We start from the raw sequence: 22,685 nt of genomic DNA on the forward strand, positions 1-22,685 counted from the left end.
GTGCTCATCTCACTTTCAGGCCGAGGGAGCCGGCATTTGTCCACAGACAGCTTTCCGAGTCATGTGGCCAGCATGACTAAACCACTTATGGCGCAATGGGACACTATGATGAATGCCAGAGTGCACAGAAACGCCATTTACCTTCCTGCCACAGCAGTACCTATTTATCTACTTGCACTGGTGTGCTTTTGAACTGCTAGGTTGGCAGAAGCTGGGATGGAGTGACAGGAGCTCACCCCGTCACAGGAATTCAAACTGCCGACCTTCCGATTGGCAAGCTGAAGAGGCTCAGTGGTTTAGACCACAGCACCACCCGCGTCCCTGTCAAATTCACCCCAGATGGGACATTGAACAAATAGCAAACAACCAAAGCAAGACAAATAATAGTGTGCTAAACTACAAATATAAGTAGTCTGAGCCTTCAGCAACCATAGCAAGAAATAACAATCTGTTATTGCCCATGCAAGGCCAATGTCGTTCATAAAGTCTATTTCAGCTGCTTCCTACAGGTCATATCCTCTAGTTTGAAGATGGAAGCATCCCAAAGCTGGAGTCCCATAGTATCACTTACGAGGACAACCCAGGGCTGGCCTGAGACGTTTTGCCAATATAGGCAAAATGTCCTTATGCCACCAGCATGATGCCACTTCTTCACAGGTCCTGGCCCCCCCTCGCTCCCCCTGACCATTATGTCCATGTTGCCGCCGGCTCCGACACTGCAACTGCCACCATGACAAGGGCACAGTGGCAAGGGCACAGTGGCAATGGTGAGGACAACAGCACTGTGGCAGTGGCACAGGCAAAGCCCCAGTGGGACTAGCAGTGGTGCCATGGTAGAGGTGGGAGGCAGGCCTGCAAATGGCTTCACCAAAATTTGCTCCTGTGTTTCTGAAGAAGCTTTATAGAGATTTTCCCAGTAGAAACTGGGCTGCCTATCCTCTGCAACTGGGCCTAGAATTGCTCAGTTCTGGTGTATTCCATCTTCCAGTTGGAGGATGGAAGGCGGCTAACAGATTGAGGTTGAATCCTGATAAAACAGAAGTACTGTTTTGGGGGGACAGGAGGCAGGCTGGTGTGAGGACTCCCTGGTCCTGAATGGGGCAACTGTGCCCCTGAAGGACCAGGTGCGAGCCTGGTCGTCATTTTGGACTCACAGCTGTCCATGGAGGCGCAGGTCAATTCTGTGTCCAGGGCAGCTGTTTACCAGCTCCATCTGGTACGCAGGCTAAGACCCTACCTGCCCGTGGACTGTCTCGCCAGAGTGGTGCATGCTCTAGTTATCTCCCACTTGGACTACTGCAATGTGCTCTATGTGGGGCTACCTTTGAAGGTGACCCAGAAACTACAACTAATCCAGAATGCGGTTGCTAGACTGGTGACTGGGAGTGGCTGCCGAGACCATATAACACCAGTCTTGAAAGACCTACATTGGCTCACAGTATGTTTCTGGGCACAATTCAAAGTGTTGGTGCTGACCTTTAAAACCTTCAACAGCGTCTCTACCCCCCATCGTTCTGCCTGGACACTGAGGTCCAGCGCCGAGGGCCTTCTGGCGGTTCCCTCGCTGCGAGAAGCCAAGTTACAGGGAACCAGGCAGAGGGCCTTCTCAGTAGTGGCACCTGCCCTGTGGAACGCCCTCCCACCAGATGTCAAAGCAATAAACTACCAGACTTTTAGAAGACATCTGAAGGCAGCCCTGCTTAGGGAAGCTTTTAATGTTTGATGCACTATTGTATTTTAATATTTTGTTGGAAGCTGCCCAGAGTGGCTGGGGAAGCCCACCCAGATGGGCGGGGTATAAATAAATTATTATTATTATTATTATTATTATTATTATTATTATTATTATTATTATTATTATTAAACGCAAATAGCTGGACCACCGCAGGTTTCAAAGCTGCTTTCCTTGGCCGATACCAGACTGATTCATGATTATGTTGACAACATTCTAGGCAAAATGCTTTTAAAGGTTGACTGGTATTGCTTTTCACAGATTCAAAATATGTTCAACAGATGGAATTCCTGGAGCAAGTCTCCACATTCTGTTGTTTTCTAAATTACAGTAAGCAAAAACTGTTTCATGATAGAACCTTTCAGTAATTGAGTGATTCACTGTGGCACCATTTTCATGTTTATACTGGCATGGCTCCAGTAAATCAGTTGAGAATACTTCTAGGAAACGAAAAAATATAGTTCACTTCTACCACAAGGAAATCCAGTGGGCTCAATGGTATTACATGTATAGGGAGGAAGCGTAGAGACTTGCCTGGCCCCATGCCTGTGCATACCACTAAAAAAGGTAGTGATTCCATGGGAGTTGAATATCATCATCATCATCATCATCAATATTTTTAAAGTACTAAAAGCCAAGGCCAGGAGAGAAATGCTCGCTGAGTATCAGCGATGGCCCTGATAAGTCCAGCCACTCTCAGGCCTCCCTGCAGGGCAAGGATACACCCCCCCAACTGCCAGCCATTGTCAGGAGAAAGGGGAAGACATGGAGCCAACATCTCATTGGACCACATGATATCCCTACAGCCAATGAGCAATGGATGGCTCCATGCCTATGGGGCGGAACAGCCTCTTCTGCTGCTATCTTGGTGTGGCAACCCATCTAGTCAGAAACTAGCCAGGCACCTTTGGGACTTCTTCATTGCTTCTTCAGCCAAAATTAGTCTACTTCAGTGGTTTTCAACCAGTGTGCTGTGGCACCCTGGGGTGCCTTGAATGATGATCAGGGGTGCCACAAGCAACACTGGCCTTCGTCCTTCTTTCCTCCCCTCCCTCCTCTGATTCCCTCTTGCATCTCTGCCTCCCAAAGGCTTGCACAGCTCTTTGTTGCAGCAACCCTGGCTACAAGCCCCGCCCCCCCGGGGAATGGTGCCTCTGGGACTGGTCAGGGGGTGCTTCCCAGGCCCCTGTGTGAGGAGACACCTCTCTTTAGGGCAGGGGGCTTGAAATATACTCACAGTCGAGAGTAGATTTCATGCACTTTATTCAGTTCATAGTGGTGAGGAGGAATGAAAGTCCCCCCAAAGTATCTGCTATATATACATTATTTACACAATGGGCTGCACGTGATTGGCTAATTCCAGAATTCACCTGTAGGCCAATCAGGTTGTGGATTCACTTCCATCTGGAGCTGGATTGGCTGGTTCCTGTAGGCCAATCATACTGCTGCATTGTTCTAGGATCAATCAGACTGCTGCATTTTGGATCCTATTGTTCTAAGACCAATCAGACTGCTGCATTTTGGATCCTATTGTTCTAGGACCAATCAGACTGCTGCATTTTGGATCCTATTCAACTCAGTACATAACAGGGGAGCAGCTCAGAGACCAGGGGTGGCAGTTGCGTCTGCCCAGAGGACTCCCAAGGAGGGGAAAGGAGAGGAAGCTGAGGAAACACTCCACAAGGGAGGGCGTTTGAAAAAGGGTGAGAGACTGCAAGCTCTGCAGGTGACATAACTGGGCCCCTGAGCCCCATAGGGGTGCCGCAAAAAGAATGTAGTTGGTCAAGGGAGCCATGGACTCAAAAAATTAAAAATCTCTGGTCTACTTACTTTACTTTGCCTCATCTCATTGCAATTCCATACATGCACCTAAATGTATGTTGTACATGAAGATGCATATTTTATAATGTGAGAAAAGAATGTCTTTGCTTCAGTCCAATGCACAAATCTGGAAATGGGACTATGGATTAGCTTCCGGGTGTTATCTACCAGGGAGAAAGCAAGACATTTTCTTGACATTTCTCACATGCCAAAATACATAGGTAAAGGTAAAGGACCCCTGGTCCAGTCAAAGGCGACTGTGGGGTGTGGCGCTCATCTTGCTTCAGGCCGAGGGAACTGGCATTTGTCCACAGACAGCTTTCCAGGTCATGTGACCAGCAGGACTAAACTGCTTCTGGCGCAATGGGACACCATGACAGAAGCCAGAGCGCACGGAAAAGCTGTTTACCTTCCCGCCACAGTGGTACCTATTTATCTACTTGCACTGGGGTACTTTCGAACTGCTAGGTTGGCAGAAGATGAGACAGAGCTCACCCCGTTGCAGGGATTTGAACCCCCAACCTTCTGATCAGCAAGCCCAAGAGGCACAGTGGTTTAGACCCACCCGCTCCCTGCCAAAATATATACATCTTCAGACAGAAGGGTAGATCAGCATGCCTGACATTAAAACACAAGAGCAAGCTCTATACTGGAATACTTGGGAATTCTAAAGTATGTGGTCACTTCAGCTAAATCTTTAATTTGTGTTAGATACAAAGTATTTGCCTTTATTTCTATGAAGTCAGTTTATAAATCATGTTTAGTTAATGTCTCACCTTTAAGCCAGGTGTACCTGGTAGTCCATTGTCACCTTTTTCTCCCTAAAACAAAAACAAAATAGTCATTTTAAAAATGGAGAACTAAAATATTTTTTTTAACAAGAAGCTTCCTTGTATACTTTGAAAGGTATAATTAATCCATGATCCTTCCTAATTTAGCCTAAAAATTATTTGTGGCATCACAGTGCATTTGAAGTTATTAGCAAAATCTCAGAAATACATTGATTTCACTGACATTTCCCTTCTGTAGAAAAAATGGATGCATGAAGGTATCAGACAAGCAAAGTTTTTTTGTGCATAAAGACTAGTTTTAAGGAAACCTTTGGTCTAAGAGATTAGTCTTGAAAACATAATCATTATTAACTCCACTGGCATTGACATAAACATAGTCATAACAAGAGGTTATGCTATAATCAAAATATACAGATTTGCTGTTTGTCTGTAGGAAAGATAGGACAACTGCTGACCTTCCTGTGTGGATTTTAAAAGGGAAAAGCTGTTCCTAAACTCCTCCCAGTCTCCCTCCAGCTTTCCTCTCCTTTCTTCCCCTTTTCTCTCCCTCATCTTCCATGGCCCTTTCTGCTTCAGTCTCCCATCTTCCACCTGGTCATACCTTTAGCATCTTGCTCCTTCTACCACATGCTGCCAGCAAGGCCAAATGATCAAAAGGACAGTTTCCTCCTTCTGTTTTGGGCTTTCCCACACATACCTTTCCCCCCGCCCCTCCCCACAAAGTACCGGTACTTGTGGGTGGATACCTTGGATTTCCCCAGCCCAGCTGATACCTCCCAGTGTTGTGGTTGGGTGCTGCCATTTTTGCTACTTAAACACAAATGCTGTTCATCTGAAGATTGAAAATAAGGGGAATATTGTAGCTGATCAAATAATGAAATCACAAATTAGTTGGGAGTACTGCTAACATGCCAAACTGAATTCTTGCTATAACAAGATTTTTGATAGTGTGCTGCATTGATTACCTTTGGCCCCATTGGTCCTTGCAGACCGACCTCCCCGGCTGGACCCTATAACAAAATATAGTACTGTTTTATTTGTTAAATTTGTACACTGTTGTGTGCTACAGGTTTTGAAAAAGCTTGCCTAAAAGATGCAATAATAACCAACTTATTTGTGTATAAATGCGCAAATATTAATCCCAACTGGACCAAGTAGCAGAGCATCAATGATAAGCATCTTGTGTGCAAATCTCCCCTGCGAGTCCTTCTTATGCACTAATACGTCAAATGTCACTTTGAATTGTGCCTCTTTAGGGCAAAACTAGACATTACACACCATAGCATTTCCCCTTAAAATTCACACAACTGGCGACCTTCCTATGTGGATTTTAAAAAGGAAATGTCGTGTCTTTCATAACTAATACAAAGTGTATGTATTGGGAACAGAGAACAAACTGTCACAGCAGAAGCAATTCTTGAGCAGAATATGTCTCTAGGGTGTGCTGTCACCAATCTCAAATTCCTCTCTCAATGGTCACCTTGGGAGGTTGAGGGAAGTTAAGGCTTCCTGCCCCTGCTGAAACAACTTGGGGGGCTGGGCAGGGAGGAATAAGAACTGGCTTCAGAAACAGTGCAGCCTTTTACACAACATGTTCCAAAACTTGGATCGAGAAGATCTCATTGGATTGCTTCCTTTCCGGCTGAGGGAATAAACAGCAGAGTAGCACCAACAGCAACAAGACAGCTCTTCCCATAACAGCAGGTTTTAATTAAATCCTCCTCAAAACATGCAATCTTCTTTTCAGCACTGTGACTTGAAAATACTGAGCTGAGTCACTTGAATGGGCTTGCATGAGAAAAACTATAACAATTTGCATGAGTCTGGGGGAGAGTGATGTCATTCCTAATTCTGGTCTAGAACATTTGCCTAATCCTTTCCTTTCGCCCCACCCTGCTTTCCCAGTGACTGTACTCTCTCCTGTGTGCTCAGGGAAGCCCCAAGCCACTGTATGGTGGTTTTCTCTTGGAACTACATGAACACAGGATGCAGCTATGACTACATGGTAAAACATTTCGGGTGCTTTCAGACAGGAGTCTATTGTGAAACTGGTACTGCTCAGGCACACAAGTTTTTCACAGTGTCCACACAATGCTGTTCGTATTAAAGTGCCAACCAATCCTTTCCCCCACTCATTTTAGATTTAATCTGGTTCTTCCCTTACTGAAAAATCAAAACAAGGGGTTGGCAACCCAAGGCCCATTAACCGGCCCATGGACCCCCCTCCCCTGCCTGCTCGGTTGACTCCTGTGCGCTGCACTAAATCGGCACAGAGCAGAGTGGAGACCGCCTTCCGCAATGCTGGCCGGCTTCCCATTGGCTGCAGCCAATGGGAAGCTGCACGTGCATCCTCTGCGCTGGAAATAGTGTTTGTGCATGTGCGCACACACACTCCGTCCCACCACGGCGTCTGCAAGGCCGGTTCACGGCCCAAGCCACAAAAACATTGCCGCCCCCTGGTCAAAACAACCCATTGTACTTTCCAATCACCACTGATGTGGATGATTGTTAGCACATCTTCTTCCCCTTCAGTGGGTGGTTTGTCACATGTGTGGTGATGTTTAGGTGGGAAGTCTCTGTCGCCACACTCCAACTTCTATTTGCTCTTCTCCTGAGCACAGTCTAGCCACTTTGTTTCCTGCAACCCCCAATACAAGATAAAAGATGAATATTTCTTCCATGTGCTGCATGCTGAATAAATGCTGGAATTTCCAGCAACCCGATTTAGAGAAGTTATTTTTGTAAGGTCTCCACACTGAAGCTGTGGGGGATTGCCTTGGAGACTGTAATCGCAGCACATACGTTGGACTTTAAAATAATAGTAATATGGAGGTCCTGCAGGAGACTGCTATCCTAATTTTGGGTCTTCCATTGATGCTGTGTATTTTTAAGGTAGGGGATAATGCCTGGTTGCGATGTTAATGGTTATGGGGGCCTATAGGGCACTACTAGGGAGGGAGGGGATGCTGCCACCCACCCTCATCAAATCAAACAGCATGGTAATATAGTTAAATATATTACCTTTTGCAAAACCTCAGTATTAAAGCAAACAAACAGAAATGGATCTGCTTACCAAAGCACGAGCTTCTATTTCATCCCTTGTGAAGCATCACAACTGAATGCTGGTAATATTTGATCTTGTGCACTTCCGGTTATTTTTTTACTGCACACACAAAGGTACAGAAATACACATGTGCATGCCCTGCAGAGGGGGCCACACTAATTGAGGGACCCATTTGCAGACCACTCCTGCACATGGTGGAACAGCAACTAATGACCAAAGAAAGCAGAACATGGGGAGGCTCATGTGCCAGCCACACATGTAGAAAAATCAGATTTGACTGCGACAGAAAGCCTACATTTGGAAGCAATCTTAATCAGTAATGGGAAAACACAAATAGCTGATTGCGGTAAATAAAATGAGATATCCTGAGAGATTACGGCGATGAGGATTTAGAACTGTGGCTTACTTACATTTCGCCCACTTAGTCTTGAGGTTCCAGGTTCACGTGACAAACCAACGATGCCTGAGCCTTCCATATCCTAATGTGTTCATTTAAAAAATGGAAAGTTAGAGTTATTTTCCCTGTATACTTATTGTAGGGCAAAGGTTTTCTGAAGTAGGTTATTAGACATTTAAAAGCACAATTTAATATCGTTCTTTAAAACTTTCTGTCTACAATATCACACTGTTGGGCACAGCAGATATTCAGTAATCTGAATTTTTGATGTGGGAAGCTGGTAATATCAATGAAGTATAACCACAGTCCCCGAAGCACAAAAGGCTGGGAGCGGCTGGTAAACTGGCAGTTCTTGAAGGATGGTCATCCTTTCCGCTACCATGAGGAAAGTGGAGGCCACTCGCCTTCTGATGGTATCATGGTGAAGATCACCCAAATTCTTGCTAATCCTTGATCTTTTTACGGTCAAAGACCCTGGTTAAAACTAGAAGAGATTCCGCAAGTTCATTCAGATCCACCCACAACACCATTGATTTGCATGTATATTTAGTTAAAATGACAACAGCCTTTTTTTGTATGTAACAAATTTAGGAGGCATTTCCTCAATTATTCATTTAAAACAAGGGGGGCTTTACCTCACTATCCCTCCAAAATGCATTATACAAATTGACCTAAGGTCTAAATATCTGAGACCTCTCTCTTTCAACCCCCCCCCCATAATAGCCACCAGAAAAGCTTGGACAGCAACACAACTACAGAGCAGCTGATTATAAACCTCTGATACACTCCAGGAGGAGTTCAACAGCCACTCGCAATCTTTGCAACTTTAACACAGTATTTTGCACAGGCAAAATTCAGGCCAGATGCACTAAGGGCATACAAGACCTGTTCTGCATGGCACATTCCTTGGCATTCCCCAGGAGCTGAACAAATGACTCTGTTCTACAGTATGCAACACACTAAGCGCAGTCTTCAACTCAACCAGACAAAAGTGGAACTCAAAGCTGGAGACTTGCCTAATGCTTGCACAATGGAGAAAAGCCCTACACAGTACAACATTAATCCAGCCACTTGCAAGATTAGATTGAGACTAATTCAACAACAAAAACAACACATCAGCCCCTGTTGGATACCAGCACACATCTGTGGGGAAACTTCTGCCCACAGTGAGGCCTCGCTGGGATACTAATTTGGCTCATGAAGCTGATCCTCCAAGCCACACCCACTTGCCCAAGTGACCCATGGAGGGTGGGGAAACTCAGGTTTTGGCTGGCCAGCCAGATCCCATTTTCTTGAAACACTTTGGCATTTAGGCTGTGGACAAATTCCAGAGGTGCAATAGGCCACAAGCTGGCCTGACACACCTTCTCCTGCGGGAATGTCAATTATCAAACCTTTCTGGAAGAAAAATCAAGCTAGAATTAATTCGTCTTAGATAAATCCCTGGAGATAGGAAATGTCAATGATTTAATTGGCTAAGTGCCTACCCACCGGGTGCTTTCTGAATGGCAGAAAAGAACAGAACAGTTCCATCGGGCTACGCTGGCAGCCAAACAAGTAATCCTACTGCACTGCAAATCCCAACTCACACTAAGAATGGAAGGTTTCATGCAGGACCTTTTGAAATTAGCAGCTCATGAGAGCATCCGGTTTAGCAAGCTACATAAAAACACAAACTTTCAAGAGATTTGGAGTGATTTCTTCACAAAGTAACTTCCACAGCCACACAGAGTGAGAGGCACAGCACATAAGCAGGAACCTTACTGGCTCTCCTTCGCTCAGCTGATCACACAACACCATGTTGCTGCCTATTCACTCTGATTCCTGGTCCCTGGCACACAATGAATCAATCCATTACACAAGCAGACCATGACTGAATACTAGGAAGAGAATACAACTGTATTTTCCACACCTTTGTTTGCCCTGCCGCTTTCCAACGAGGAAACCCAATCTTCAGAGCTGATTTGGAACAAACAGGGTTTTCTGAGGATTGCCATTTGCTCCGATTTAGCGCTAAAGAGTGGATTTTCTAGGGGAAAGCGACAGAACAAAAGCAAAACTGCTCAGGACAAGTGGAAAACCACTCAGACCTGTCTGGGTGAGCCCCTAAAAGAGGTTAAGGGGGAGAAACTAATGTCTGTGGAGGAGCTAAGCCATCACTATAGAAATGCAAAAAGCTAATAAATTATCAGTAAGAAGGATTACCATTGGTCGTGTGCGTTGGCTAGACAGAGAGAGATCTCTGGGTCAGAGATGTGCCTTTATCCAGGCCCCTTACTATTCAGATCCTGCCCAATTGCCACTTCCACACAAAAATGTGACAGAGGATTGTGAACACCTAACATGAGAAAGTATTCACTGAGGGAAATTTAAAAACCTGAGAGTCCAGAGCCAACTGAGATTGGGAGGAAAAATTCATTTCCGGTTCTGTTGACCAGCTAAGCAAGTAGCCAAGTAGGCCCTAACCCTAAAGGGGGTGGCTGGGTGGGGCATTTTGTGGGGCAAAATGACCCCTGATTTTCTCAAGGCCAAGACTTTTATGTACTCAGCCCCTCCCAGCCCTTTTAAAGAGATTACCTCAAATCCAAATCCATAGCCTGAGCCAGGGGGTCCTGGAGGTCCGGGGGGTCCTGGAAGTCCCGGGGTCCCTGGTTTCCCAGGCTCCCCATCAGCTCCTTTGGTGCCTGGTAATCCAATATCTCCAGGGTCTCCCTGAGGGAAAGAAAGAGATGATTTTGTAACGTAAAGGAGTGAATCTGTGGAGTGAAGTGGAGGGTGGAGAGGAAACACATAGGAAGTGGGAGTGAGGGAAATCTCTTGTCTTAATCCTGTTAAAGTTAAGTTGTGGGTGAACATATCAGACGACACAGCGATTCTCCAAACAGCTCTTGTTTATTCACAGGTCAGAACAGAACTGAACTGAAGGGTTCAGTCAGCCTGCTTATATAGAGCTCCAGTACAACATAACTGTAACAAAGTTCTGTAACTATCCAATCACTGAACGTCACTTTCGATCCCTTATTTGCATATGTGGACCTGAACTATCTACAGTATCCCCCTGCTGGCCCAGGGTGAGAACTTCAGTAAATAACATCAACAATTCACTCCCACAAGGCGGAAGTCCACCAACTTGAATGGCTTTTAAAAAGAATTAGGCGAATTCATGCAGAGCAAGGCTATCTGCGGCTACTAACCCTGATGCCTGCATTCTGCCTCTACTGCGGGAGGCAGCGTGGCTCTGAAAACCACTTTCTGGAAACCACAAGTAGGGAGAGTGCCAGGGCTGGCCCACCCATGAGGCAGATTAAGGCAGCCATCTTTGGTGGCAGAATCACACCCAACCCTGCTGCTGCCCCTGGAGAAGCGAGGAGGAAAGCTGCCACACAACCCCGGTAAAGGGAGCTTGGTGGAGAGGGGGAGTCTGAGGCGGCACCTTCCTGTTTCACAGTCCTGTTGCTCTCAGGACCTGCTTCCAGGCTTCCCATAGGCATCTGCTTGGCCCTTGTGAGAACAGGAAGTTGGAGGAGCCGGCCCTTTGGCCTAATCCTGCAAGGCTCCTGTTAAGTTCTTATATTCTTTTTTTATGTACCATATTTTTCGCTCTATAGGATGCACCCGACCATAGGACGCACCTTGTTTTAGAGGGGGAGAACAAGAAAAAAAAATTCTCTCCCTCTCTGCGCAGCCCCTTCCATTTCTCCTCCCGCTTCGCTGAAGGGGCGCTGCACAGAGAGGGAAAGCTGTGCAGCGCCTCTCCAGCGAAGCAAAGCCAGGAGAGCAAGAGGGATCGGTGCGCACTGACCCCTCTCGCTCTCCAGGCTTCAGCAAAAGCAATGTGAAGCCCCCGGAGCACAGTGGGAGCGCTTCCACTGTGTTTCAGAGGCTTCATGTTGCTATCGCTGAAGCCATGGAGGCTGCATTCGCTCCATAAGATGCACACACATTTCCCCTTAATTTTTGCAGGGGGGAAGGTGTGTCTTATAGAGCGAAAAAGACGGTACTTATATTCTTAAACACTTCTTACATTCTGTTTTCCGCGGAAACATTGCTAAATATTGCATTGCTTTTGCTGGCTCTGGTGAACTGGAGATAAAACTGAGCTGCTGGCATTAAAGTTGCATTAAATTACTCCCCCCAAAAAGTGAATGGTAGTTGTGCAGTGGAAACAAATCCAGAATTAGTTCTTAAGTGTTAGACCACAGGCAGAGTTCTATGCAAAATCTTGGTACTGTTGATTCCAGTGGAGCCAAACTTTATCAATGAGATACAAGAACTATTATTAAATATTATTAAAGGTGGACCTGTTCAGTTACCTTTGCTCCAGGTGACCCCCAAATACCTTGATCACCCTGTAAGATAAGACATATTACTTACTCTGTGCAGGCAGGCTGCCTACACACCCTCACAATGCTTGTTATTGATGCAAGTTATTGAATCAAATCCCATAATTATTGTCATAGTAACCATCTCGGGTCCTCCAACTCAAATTAAGCCCAGAAATTATGCCAGTGTTAGCCTTCAGTGAAAATCAAACGCTTGTATTCCCCTTTTAAATATATACATTACCTAAAAGATGGGCTTGTATGCCATGTATTAGAAACCAAACCTTATCATGCACTCTGGGGAAAAGCAAGCAAAGGATTCTCATTTTTAGATAACCTTTTCAAAGTCTTTATGTGGGTACTATAAACAGAACACTATTTAAACTCAGAGATAATTCAGTTTTATGTATGAGTGGAGTACTTAATCTATAATATATGTCTGCCTTGAGCACTTGATTTATAATTTAACCACTCATTAAACATACAGTTCATGGCAGGATTGTGAAAAAGACCTGTTCTTCTGGTTTAGATGTGCATGCCTTTCATGCGGACTACCTACTTAGATCAGTGGCTCTCAAAGGGTGCGATGCGCCACACCGGTGTGGCAGAAAGGGGTGGCAAGTGTGGCAGAAGATTCAAGGACTACCAAAGAAATAAACACTTCAGTATAGTATAGTATAGTATAGTATAGTATAGTATAGTATAGTATAGTATAGTATAGTATGTAGCCGCATTGTTTTATACCCCCCCAAAGAATCTTGAAAACTGTAGTTTGCTAAGGGTACTGGGAATTGTGGGTCTGGGGGGGAACTACAGTTCCCAAGATTCTTTGGGGGGACATCATATGCTTTAAATGTAGGTTGAATGCACTTGAATTATATGGTGTGCATCTGCCTCCTATGGGACAGAGCTGTGAATCAGAAAGTCTCTCATTTGACAATCACCCTTGTCCTGCGTCATGAAGTCACGAGGGGGGCTGAAGCAAGTTGCTCATAAAATCACAGTCATTTATATATGGTAGTTGTAAGGATGACAACAAAATATAATGTGAGAAGAATTTTCAACGATCAAAACTTTGAGCAATCAAAACCTATTATTATTATTACAGTATTATTATTATTATTATTATTATTATTCACACTGGAATGGTGCTACTGACAGCAGGCATATTATCAAGTATCTGTGTCTGCAAAGCAAATTATTAAATACTGAGCATCCACCCCAAATGGAGGGTGCCCTCGGTCAGTGGTTCCCCTTTAGCTAAGCATAGTGGACCCCCTATTTTTTCAAAAGCCAAGCCGTGGACCCCCTACTTTTTAAAATGTTCATATCTCTATGCTAGTTTTTCTTTTGTGAAAGGTGCCACAGACCTCCTGGGTGGGTTGTGCAGTCCCCCCTAGGATCCGCGGACCACCAACTGGGAACCACTGACCCAGGTCATCCTTCCCAAACCTTCTGATTCCCCAGCGTCTTTGTAAGCATCTCTAAAACAAACTCTTGAGTTTGCAACTTACTTTTTCTCCCTTTGCTCCTGCAGAACCAGCCAATCCATCTTGACCGGGACGACCAGGGGGACCCTGAAAAATCACAGATGTGAGATATTTGTAATGACACAAATTATAAGGCTGCTTTTTAACTTACAGTATAATGCTTTTTTAAAAAAAGAACTACCCCTCATATGTTCAGTATGATCTTTATAATCTCTTCATTAGTTAACAGGAGTCTGGAATATCTAGATGATTAACAACTTCTTGGCAGTCAGATGAATGCATTCAGGATAGAACTAATTACAGCGGCAGACCCATGTCTTAGAATAGAGGTCGCAGCAACCAGCTGTAAAAGCAACAGTAGGGAGGTGTTTCAGCAAAGAACTGGCAGAAGAGGAGGCGACTGTGTCTCTCACTTACAACTCCCCCCTTACATCTCCTCACTTTCAGGTGTACTCCCCACTAAGTCAGATTATGCTGAAGGATGGCTACGTGAAATTCAGTCGTGGGGAAGGGAAGGTATCCACCACTCTTCTCCCACCTGCAATTTCTCCATTTTATGTTTTGCTTTTAAGCTGTTTGGTGCAACACACGGTTCAGGATATAGGTTGCTCCCATAATGCATAGCTCAGATCTTAGATTCACTTGAAAGCATCTGGCTGGACACCTGTCCTTCATACAAAGGCTGCCTCTTCTGTGTGATATTGGTCAGCCTTAAGTTCCTTGAAGAGATTCTTATCACTGCAGGTGATAACCCTGTTGAACAACTTATGTTCTGGAAATGGGGAAACAAAATGTGCAGAGCAGACAGTCTCATTTCACGCAAATTTTCAGAAACAGCAGTCATAAGATTGTTGTGTTTGTATGAGGGAAGAGAGCTGTTTCTTGTGGCAAAGAGAGAATGCTACTTTCTTCCTGCTCCTTTGAGCATGTTGGCAGTGTAAGTAGGTGGTTAAAAACAAAACATCTTGTGCCATACTTCAAACACTACTGTGTACTTGTGACAATATATGGGAGGCAACTGATTATTAAAGGGCTGAAGTTGTCGGTGTTAAGCACGCATCCTGCTAGTCAAATTCCGCCCACAAACTTTTGCAATCAGACAAAACACCTGTAACTTTCAAGTTCTCAGTAAGATGAAAATTTCCAGTTGCTAAAGGCAGTTTTTACCCATGCATTTTCAGACACGCTTCCTATTAAAAAGTTGTCCAGCCAACAAGGCTGAGATCACCACAGGGGCTACGTTGGCAAATCTGTTCTTAGAATTATTTCCCAATTCCATGCCTCAACATCTAATTCGGTACTTAAGTGCTTAAGAAGACAGGTTTGGGGTCAAAGCGAATGCTACTTGGAAGTCATGTGTGATGAAGCCCCACCTTATACATACTTTAACCTGTGGCCCTTTAGTGCACTTTATTAAATACCATTGAGATAACTGGAATTAAATCCAAATACACAGTTTAGAAGAGAGGGAGCTTCTGAAAAGCCTTCTTTTCAATAAGGCAATAAATCATCTCACTCAAATTACCCAACTATGCTCCAGTAATCACAGATTGCCTCTGTGATAAATTCTGATTTTACAGACAAATTGTTTGCAGAAAAGAAAGTTTTGAAGGCTGATATGGTGTGGTGATTTAAAAATTGGGAATGGACAGCCGTCATAAAAAGCAGCAGCAGCAGCAAAGGGCATGTGGAAAAGCCCAAAGGCATGAATCAAGCATTGTGGTGAGCACTGGCACACAGCCTTCTTCCTTCCTGCCCTCTTGTGTGACATCCTATGGGCCTTCTTTGGTTCAAAGCTTTTGGGGAACAGCCCTGGCGGAGGAAGCAGCAAGGCTTTTAGAAGCAGCTGTAGGATTTCCCCAAAAGCCCTGTCAGAACAGGGGCTCTAGCCCCTGATGGAGAGACTCCACCAGGCCTGATCCCGAGATGCCCAACTCTGGCTGGGCAAGGAGCCATGGCCTTTTGCAGTGAGACAACCCAACCAGGCCAAGCTGGCATGATGTTTCAACTCACTTCCAGCTTCCCTGGCCATCTCACCTTTCCTTAAAGGCATCTGCAGGCATGGCTATGGAGAAGCTCTTGACTAGGGCTGGGTGATATCTGGTTTTCAATATATCACCAGCTAAATATTGCAATACTTCAATATATCACGATGTTTGACAAAAGGCTGAAACTATGTAGAGGTGAATGTGGCAATGCCCTGGCAACTGCTACTACTTATGGGTCTGACAAAATTTAGATTTTTAGTGCCAGTTGTATTTTAGTGCCAGGGGAATTTACATTTCTTTTATAAAGCAGGCCAAACCAGTAATAATGGATAAAATTTTACAGAGTAAAAAATGATTAAAGAAAATAAATATTTTTGCAAGGAAAACTTGACGCATTTAATTATATGAAAATGTTTTCAGTGATAGCATGCTTCCACTATAACATTACAGATATAAGGAGAATATATTAATGTTAATATATTAATTTGTCATTAATAATAACAAATGTGTGAGAAAGAAAGGGGAGAATTGAGAAGAGTTCTAGGTGAGGCAGAGGGTCTGGAGGAGAAAATGAGGAGCACAGAGACAACTGCACACACACAAACACACCAAGTAAGAAGCACATGCAGATGGGGAAAAGAGGGAAGGGGCCAGAGCAATCTTTTCTTTTCTTTTCATTTGAAGCAACTATGGGGCATGTTTCTCTGCAGTTTCCTTGAGACAAAGGGGGGGGGAGCTACTTTAAAGTTAAGAAGAGGAGCTGCCACCTGCCAGCAGAGAGAGGCTGGGTTAATTTAAAACTGAAATGTCACCCAGCCCTACTCTTTACCTGGTGAAAGACAGCACTGCCATGGTCACACCTGTGCCATCCTTTGCATGGCAAGTAGAGAAAGGTGGATTAAGTGCTGCCATGCTGCTAATCAATATTTGATCTTGGGCAGCATTGCTAATATATACAGCTAAAGTTCTCGCACAGCAAATACTCACACGAGGACCCGGATGCCCAGCGGCTCCACCTTTCCCATTTTCTCCTGGCAACCCAGGAATCCCTGCATTTGAATCTGGTGCTGGCAGTCCTGGAGCCCCCGGTAGACCTGGAGGACCTGGAGGTCCAGGGGCACCCTAGATAAATCAGATATATTCAGATTAAGATTTTGCCCCTGTTCCCTCAGCAATGGACTCGCTGGGACACCCTGAGAAGCTGATGTCTCTCAGCTTCACACAGCACAGCACAGCACAGCACAGCACAAGAACAATAATACCGGTACTTGTTTACTTCAGAGAGTTCCTAAAATGACAATGGATGTGAAATGCCTTATTGAAGTGCTATAAGTAATGAGAATGTGTTGGATGTTCTTAATCCAGGCCATTGAATTTGGTTAAACTTTCAGAAAAAGCCAGAATCCCCAGAGTATAATTTTCAGGTTAAGAATCCACAGGACTTTGTAAAATTGTGCACCTCAGAACACCTGATCTTGGTGTGACAGTGAACCAGCTAGTTCTCAGGCTCCTCTGTCATTTCAGGTGTCATTTAAAGGGAGGTTTAGACTAAGGTTACCAGACGTCCCCGTTTCCCAGGGACAGATTTACAAATCAGTCCCCTGACAAAATCCATCTATTTAGTAGGAAGTTGAAAAGTGTCCCCAGATTCATTGAAAAAAATTTGGTAACCTTAGTTTAGTCCACAGTTTAGTCCACTGGGTAGGGTTTATTTCATAGCCTATGTCGTGCTTCCATTGTTTTTTGACTGAGGTGAGGGGATTTATGGGATTCTGGAGCAGTGTTTTGTATATTGCGGATATCATCCCCTTGCCGTTTCCTCTGCTGTCAGGAAAAGGTTTTCGAAGGAGGACACCTTCACTCTGGTGTGGTTCCCCTTTATTACACAAACAGCCCAACAACAAAACCCCACCGACAGCATACGAATCAATATGGCTATCTTGACCCAACAGAGAAGAAGAAGAGTTTGGATTTGATATCCCGCTTTATCACTACCCTAAGGAGTCTCAGCTGCATGTGGAGGAGCGGGGACGTGAACCCAGTTCACCAGATTACGAGTCTACCACTCTTAACCACTACATCACGCTGGCTCTACCATACAGGTTTTTCTCTTATTGTGATGTTAGTGTCTTATATCTTTAAAGGTACTTTGTGATTTGGAAAGCCTTTACAAGTTAGCAGTAGCCATCAGAACCTACGTACCCTTGGAAATTCCATGTCTCTGTCAGAGTCACCAGAGCCAGAGGCTTCCATTTCCACTCTTCTCTGAAACAAACAACATTAATTTTAGAATATTGTTGGTGGGATGTGAATTCCACATCCCAGTAATTCTCTTCAACAGTCCTTAAAATTCCTCAGACATTTTCCCTGAGCGGGCATGTTCTAATTTGCCTCAAATTATATTTCAGGTGAAACTAGGAGGCAGCTTAACTCTTACTCCATGCCAGAGAATTTTTTCCAGACTCACTGGAATTCCTTTGCCTTTTCTCAATAGTCACCAGATGATTATGCCCAAGCAGGAATTTTGGGTGAAATTCAGTGATGATAACTCTAATATTACCCTGTGGAGAGACGACACTGGCAGAAAAGGATGGATAAATCTGTTGATGGACATAGAGCTGTGATTCAACTTCATAAAGGGCCAAAAACTTAAAACCAGGAGCTCTGTAAGCCACACCTGAGCACCTTGCTCTCTGCCTCACTGTGACAACTTGCAGCTCTGTCATTGCCTTAATAAAATCTTATTAAAAAGGAAAACCAAAACCAAATTAGATAAACACAAAGAACAGACCAAAAATCAACTTGCTTGAAGTGCCAACTGCCTGGGGAAACAAAAATATATTTGCGCTGACAATGCAGGCGCTCGGCAAACTTCCCTGGAGAGAGCATTTCACAGCCGAGGGGCAGCCACTGAAAAGGCCTGTTCTCTCACAGCCACTTTCCATGTCTGTCTTGGGGGGTGAACCACAGAGAAGGACCTCCCTTGTAGGAGGCACATGGAGCGTGAAGGCTAAGATGACACCAGACTTCATTTGCTCCTCGATCTGTGGACTAATGTTCCTGTCTGCTGTCCCTGCCATTCCCTGCCTTGCTTCACCTTCAGGCATTTTTCTTCCCAGAGAAAAACAGGTGTGCCGAAGAGGAAGAATGGAGGGCCATGGTGACTGGGGTGTTGGTGTGTGTGTGTGCAGAGGGGGAAGAATCATTCATGAATCTGCCCCACTCACATACAATTCCAAGTGCTGCAGGTCTTATATTGACATGAAAATTCTCCCCCCGCCATGCTCTCTCACTTTGGGTACTTTTCTGCCTCCCTGGCTGGCTGGGGACAAGAGTGCCTGAATTGAGGGTAAGGAGATAAGGTTTGGGGTGGCATTTATGTGCATCCGGCATTTGATGTCGGACTTAGGCATGCTCTTGCACTCTGCTTTACATGAGAATGAGGCAGGCAAATGAATAACCAAACCAAACTTCCACTATCACATTTACTTTGAGCCAGGTTTCTCTGCCCGCTCAGCTTGGCCATGCCTATTCCCTTCAGACTCCTCTCAGCCAGTGGCGTAGCGTGGGTTGTCAGCACCCGGGGCAAGGCAAGTAATTTGCGCCCCCTAACCCGTGGATTTGCGCCCCCTAACCCGTGGATTTGCGCCCCCTAACCCATGGATTTGCCCTAACCCCAGATGTTGCGCCCGGTGCGGCCGGCCCCCCCTGCACCCCCCACGCTACACCACTGCTCTCAGCTTGTCTCCTCTCTGAGACGTGGGCTGTTTCGTGTGACGTTTCACCACCAGAAGCTCAATGCAACATAAGGCTGGAGAGACAAACAAACAGAGGAGCTGTTCCACATAATAAGCGCTCAAACTCACAAATCCCCTGGATGGAGCAGGTGGCCCAGGAGGCCCTGGAAGCCCAGGGGGGCCTGGTAGTCCTATGCCAGCATCTCCCTAGAACAAGAATAAATATGGTGAAGTTGTGAGGGGTTTGGAACACAAACGTTAAGTTAGGAGATGGTCTGTTTAAATGCACACCCGCCTCATGAGCCTTGCTGAGAACTGGGTGGATGAGCTGAGGGGAGCTGACCCATCTCAGCTTTGTACACCTGGGAATGCTGTATGCAGCACCAACATAGATGAGACTTAGCAGACCTACTAGATTTTTTTGTCTAGTCTGAACTGCATTTTTCTGGTATGTTTATTGTTATTTTAATTCAACAGTTATGGAACTTTGGTGAATAGTGGTATATAAATATTTTAACTACGCAAATAAAGTAAACTCTTGAAGGCCCACTATGAAAAGTATGTGATACGTTTTCATAGAATTGTAGTAGAGTTGAAGGAACTCTTAAGGGTCATCTAGTCCAACCCCCTGCAATTCAGGAATCCCAACTAAAGATTTCTTGAGAGATGACTATCCAACCTCTGCTTAGGGAGTCCATTCCACTGTCCAAGAGCTCTTACTGTCAGAAAGTTCAGTTTTATTCTGACTAAAATTGGCTGGACCACAGTTGCCTTAGCTTCCATGAAGGTATGCAGAATAGGGTGTAGTCCAATAAAATGGGACCCATTTCAGAAGTTGTGGTCTCAGAATGCAGACAAGGTACTTGGAGTTCAGCTGACTGCCTGTGTACTCAACTCTGGTTATATGTCTTGCTGGTGTTAAAGATCATGTAGATATTTAAGCCCATTGCTACATACTGAATTTGCTTCTGTAACACTGCTACAAGCCTTTTAAAATGCACTCACAACATTGGCATGTCATGTGGCTTCCTAGGAGATGTGCAGTCATGTGTAGGACCATCACTCCCTCATGGAAGAAACATGGGAGTGCCTTCTGCCAAAAGATTCTGTCATAGGTGAAGCCACCTTAGTTCACAGGATGCATCAGTTCACATGACTCATGATTCTCATGGCAATGAAACACCACTGTTTTTGTTTTTTTTTAAAAAAAATCAAAACAGTGCCTACCTTTTCTCCTTTAAGGCCAGGTTCCCCCTTTAGCCCTGGAGAGCCCTGAAGTCCTGGTTTACCCTAAAAGAGAAGGTATATTAACATCCCTTTTCCATTAGCATTTTTCTGTACTGAAAGGCTGTAATTAAAGTAAGTGTAGTGCGCCAGCAATCCTCTTCCTCTTGCTTCACCATTCAGTGTGCCAGGGAATGGAATCATATTTGGTTCCTGAAGCATCCCACCTAACCTGGGCTGTGGTGGAATCATATGGACCAGCAGCCAATAGCTTGTTGACTGGCTCCAGTTCATGGACCACCATCATGAATTGCCCTGATCCCAGTTCAGAACAGCTGAAGGAGGTTCTGTCTAATGAGGACATTTCCTGGAACTCATATGCCTGGGAATAATATGCTGGTGAATACAAGGCAATGTGCTGAGTACAGAAATTCACTTTTTGAATCATGGCAACAACCTGCAGGTCAATGATATTTTTTATGCAGAATTGAGCATGTTGAAGTAGTCTTGTAAACATATGTCCAGATCATTTCCTAAAAACATCTTGCAAAGATAATAATAATAATAATAATAATAATAATAATAATAATAATAATAAATTTTATTTATATCCCGCCCTCCCCAGCTGAAGCCGGGCTCAGGGCGGCTAACAACACTAAAACAGTACAACATTATAAAAACATTATAAAAATTAATTAAAATCAAAATTGATGGCAACCATAAACTAAAGTTTTGTAAAGATTGCCAAAGGAGGGAGTCAGGCTGCGCCCTGACCAAAGGCCAGGTGGAACAGCTCTGTCTTGCAGGCCCTGCGGAAAGATGTCAAGTCCTGCAGGGCCCTTGTCTCTTGTGACAGAGCGTTCCACCAGGTTGGAGCCGCAGCCGAAAAAGCCCTGGCTCTAGTTGAGGCCAGCCTAACCTCTCTGTGGCCTGGGACCTTCAAGTTGTTCAAGTTGGGTTGAATGGAGGCTTGAAAAGTTACTAAAACATGTGGAAGGATTCAGAACATCTGTTGTTTGATATACCCACATCAATTAATAGTAATTCTGCTTTATCTTGTACTTCAGTATGTAAAAATGGTTCTGCTGATTGGCCTGTATTCAGAACCTCCATATATTATTAATTAATTTGATTTTCATAACTATCTTCCTTTCTTTGAGGAGGAGGGAACCTCTCTACAAGGCAGCTGTAGTGTAACTTCCAAAATTACAATTGCCTCCTCCTCTTGCGGCCAACTCACTTCTGGGAGAGGATGGGTCAAGTGGCAATTATGCCAGCAGGAGGAATAAATGCAAGAACTAAGTTCCCTCCCACTACAAAGTGTGTCAGCAGAAGTGGCACCAGCTTCCGAAAAAGACTGAGGGGGCCCCAATATGGCGTCCTTACTCCTGACATCATGTGTGTAGCATTGCAAGGAGTCAGAGGGTGGAGTTGAACATGGCGGCAGCATAGCCCCAGAGGCTGGTGGCCCCCTCCCCCTGCTGCACAAGGGAAAGATAGGCTTTCCAGTGAGTAAGGGATAGGACATCAGTGGTCTGCATAGCCCATGAGTAGCAGACACAAAGTAAGTTATACAAAACTGGAGGCATGAGCACATTTGCTTAGTTTGTATAATCTACAGAGGGCAAAATTTGGATTTCCAAGCTACAGACTTCTGATTAAAAAACAAGATACAACATATACACTCTTGCCCATTCAACACCATACCAATAGTATATGTCATTTGCATAATCTATATAGGAAATCTTGAATTACAGTATTGTTTTAAAAATTTTCAGTGAATTTTGTAATATTAAGAAAAATACAGTATCAGAATAAAAGCAAGGATTTCCAGAGCGGTTATATCCACAATTGCTATTTATAGAAGGAAGGGCATGATCCAGATAAAGCTAAACACCTCTACGTTCAAATTTACAAGGCCCTTAACGGCTTGGATCCAGGGCTGCCTCCTGCATTTATTTCTGCCCACTCACTAAGGTCTTTGTGCCCCCCCCCACTTGACTCAGATGCATGGCCCACATCTCCACCAGGAGCATTTTCTGATCTTATAGCTTTAAGTGGTTTCATATTTACTGTATCTGTTTCATCTTTCTGTATACAGTGGTGCCTCGCAAGACGA

General features: G+C 44.6%; 1 protein-coding gene across 2 annotated transcripts in view; it reads right to left on the reverse strand.

Moving 5' to 3' along the window:
• COL15A1 (collagen type XV alpha 1 chain) overlaps positions 1 to 22,685 on the reverse strand; it is a 127,203-nt gene that overhangs the window by 39,938 nt on the left and 64,580 nt on the right. For both annotated transcript variants that reach the window (XM_081837215.1, XM_081837216.1), the window contains exons 10-19: positions 20,570 to 20,632; positions 19,472 to 19,549; positions 17,808 to 17,870; positions 16,593 to 16,727; positions 13,642 to 13,704; positions 12,119 to 12,154; positions 10,383 to 10,517; positions 7,819 to 7,887; positions 5,310 to 5,354; positions 4,330 to 4,374 (exon numbers count right to left, since the gene is read on the reverse strand). In XM_081837215.1, coding sequence (XP_081693341.1) covers positions 4,330 to 4,374; positions 5,310 to 5,354; positions 7,819 to 7,887; positions 10,383 to 10,517; positions 12,119 to 12,154; positions 13,642 to 13,704; positions 16,593 to 16,727; positions 17,808 to 17,870; positions 19,472 to 19,549; positions 20,570 to 20,632 — 732 coding nt within the window. The remainder of the gene's footprint in view (positions 1 to 4,329; positions 4,375 to 5,309; positions 5,355 to 7,818; positions 7,888 to 10,382; positions 10,518 to 12,118; positions 12,155 to 13,641; positions 13,705 to 16,592; positions 16,728 to 17,807; positions 17,871 to 19,471; positions 19,550 to 20,569; positions 20,633 to 22,685) is intronic.

The sequence above is a fragment of the Podarcis erhardii genome, assembly GCF_964252035.2.
Source record: "Podarcis erhardii genome assembly, chromosome: 13".
Lineage (NCBI taxonomy): Eukaryota > Metazoa > Chordata > Lepidosauria > Squamata > Lacertidae > Podarcis > Podarcis erhardii.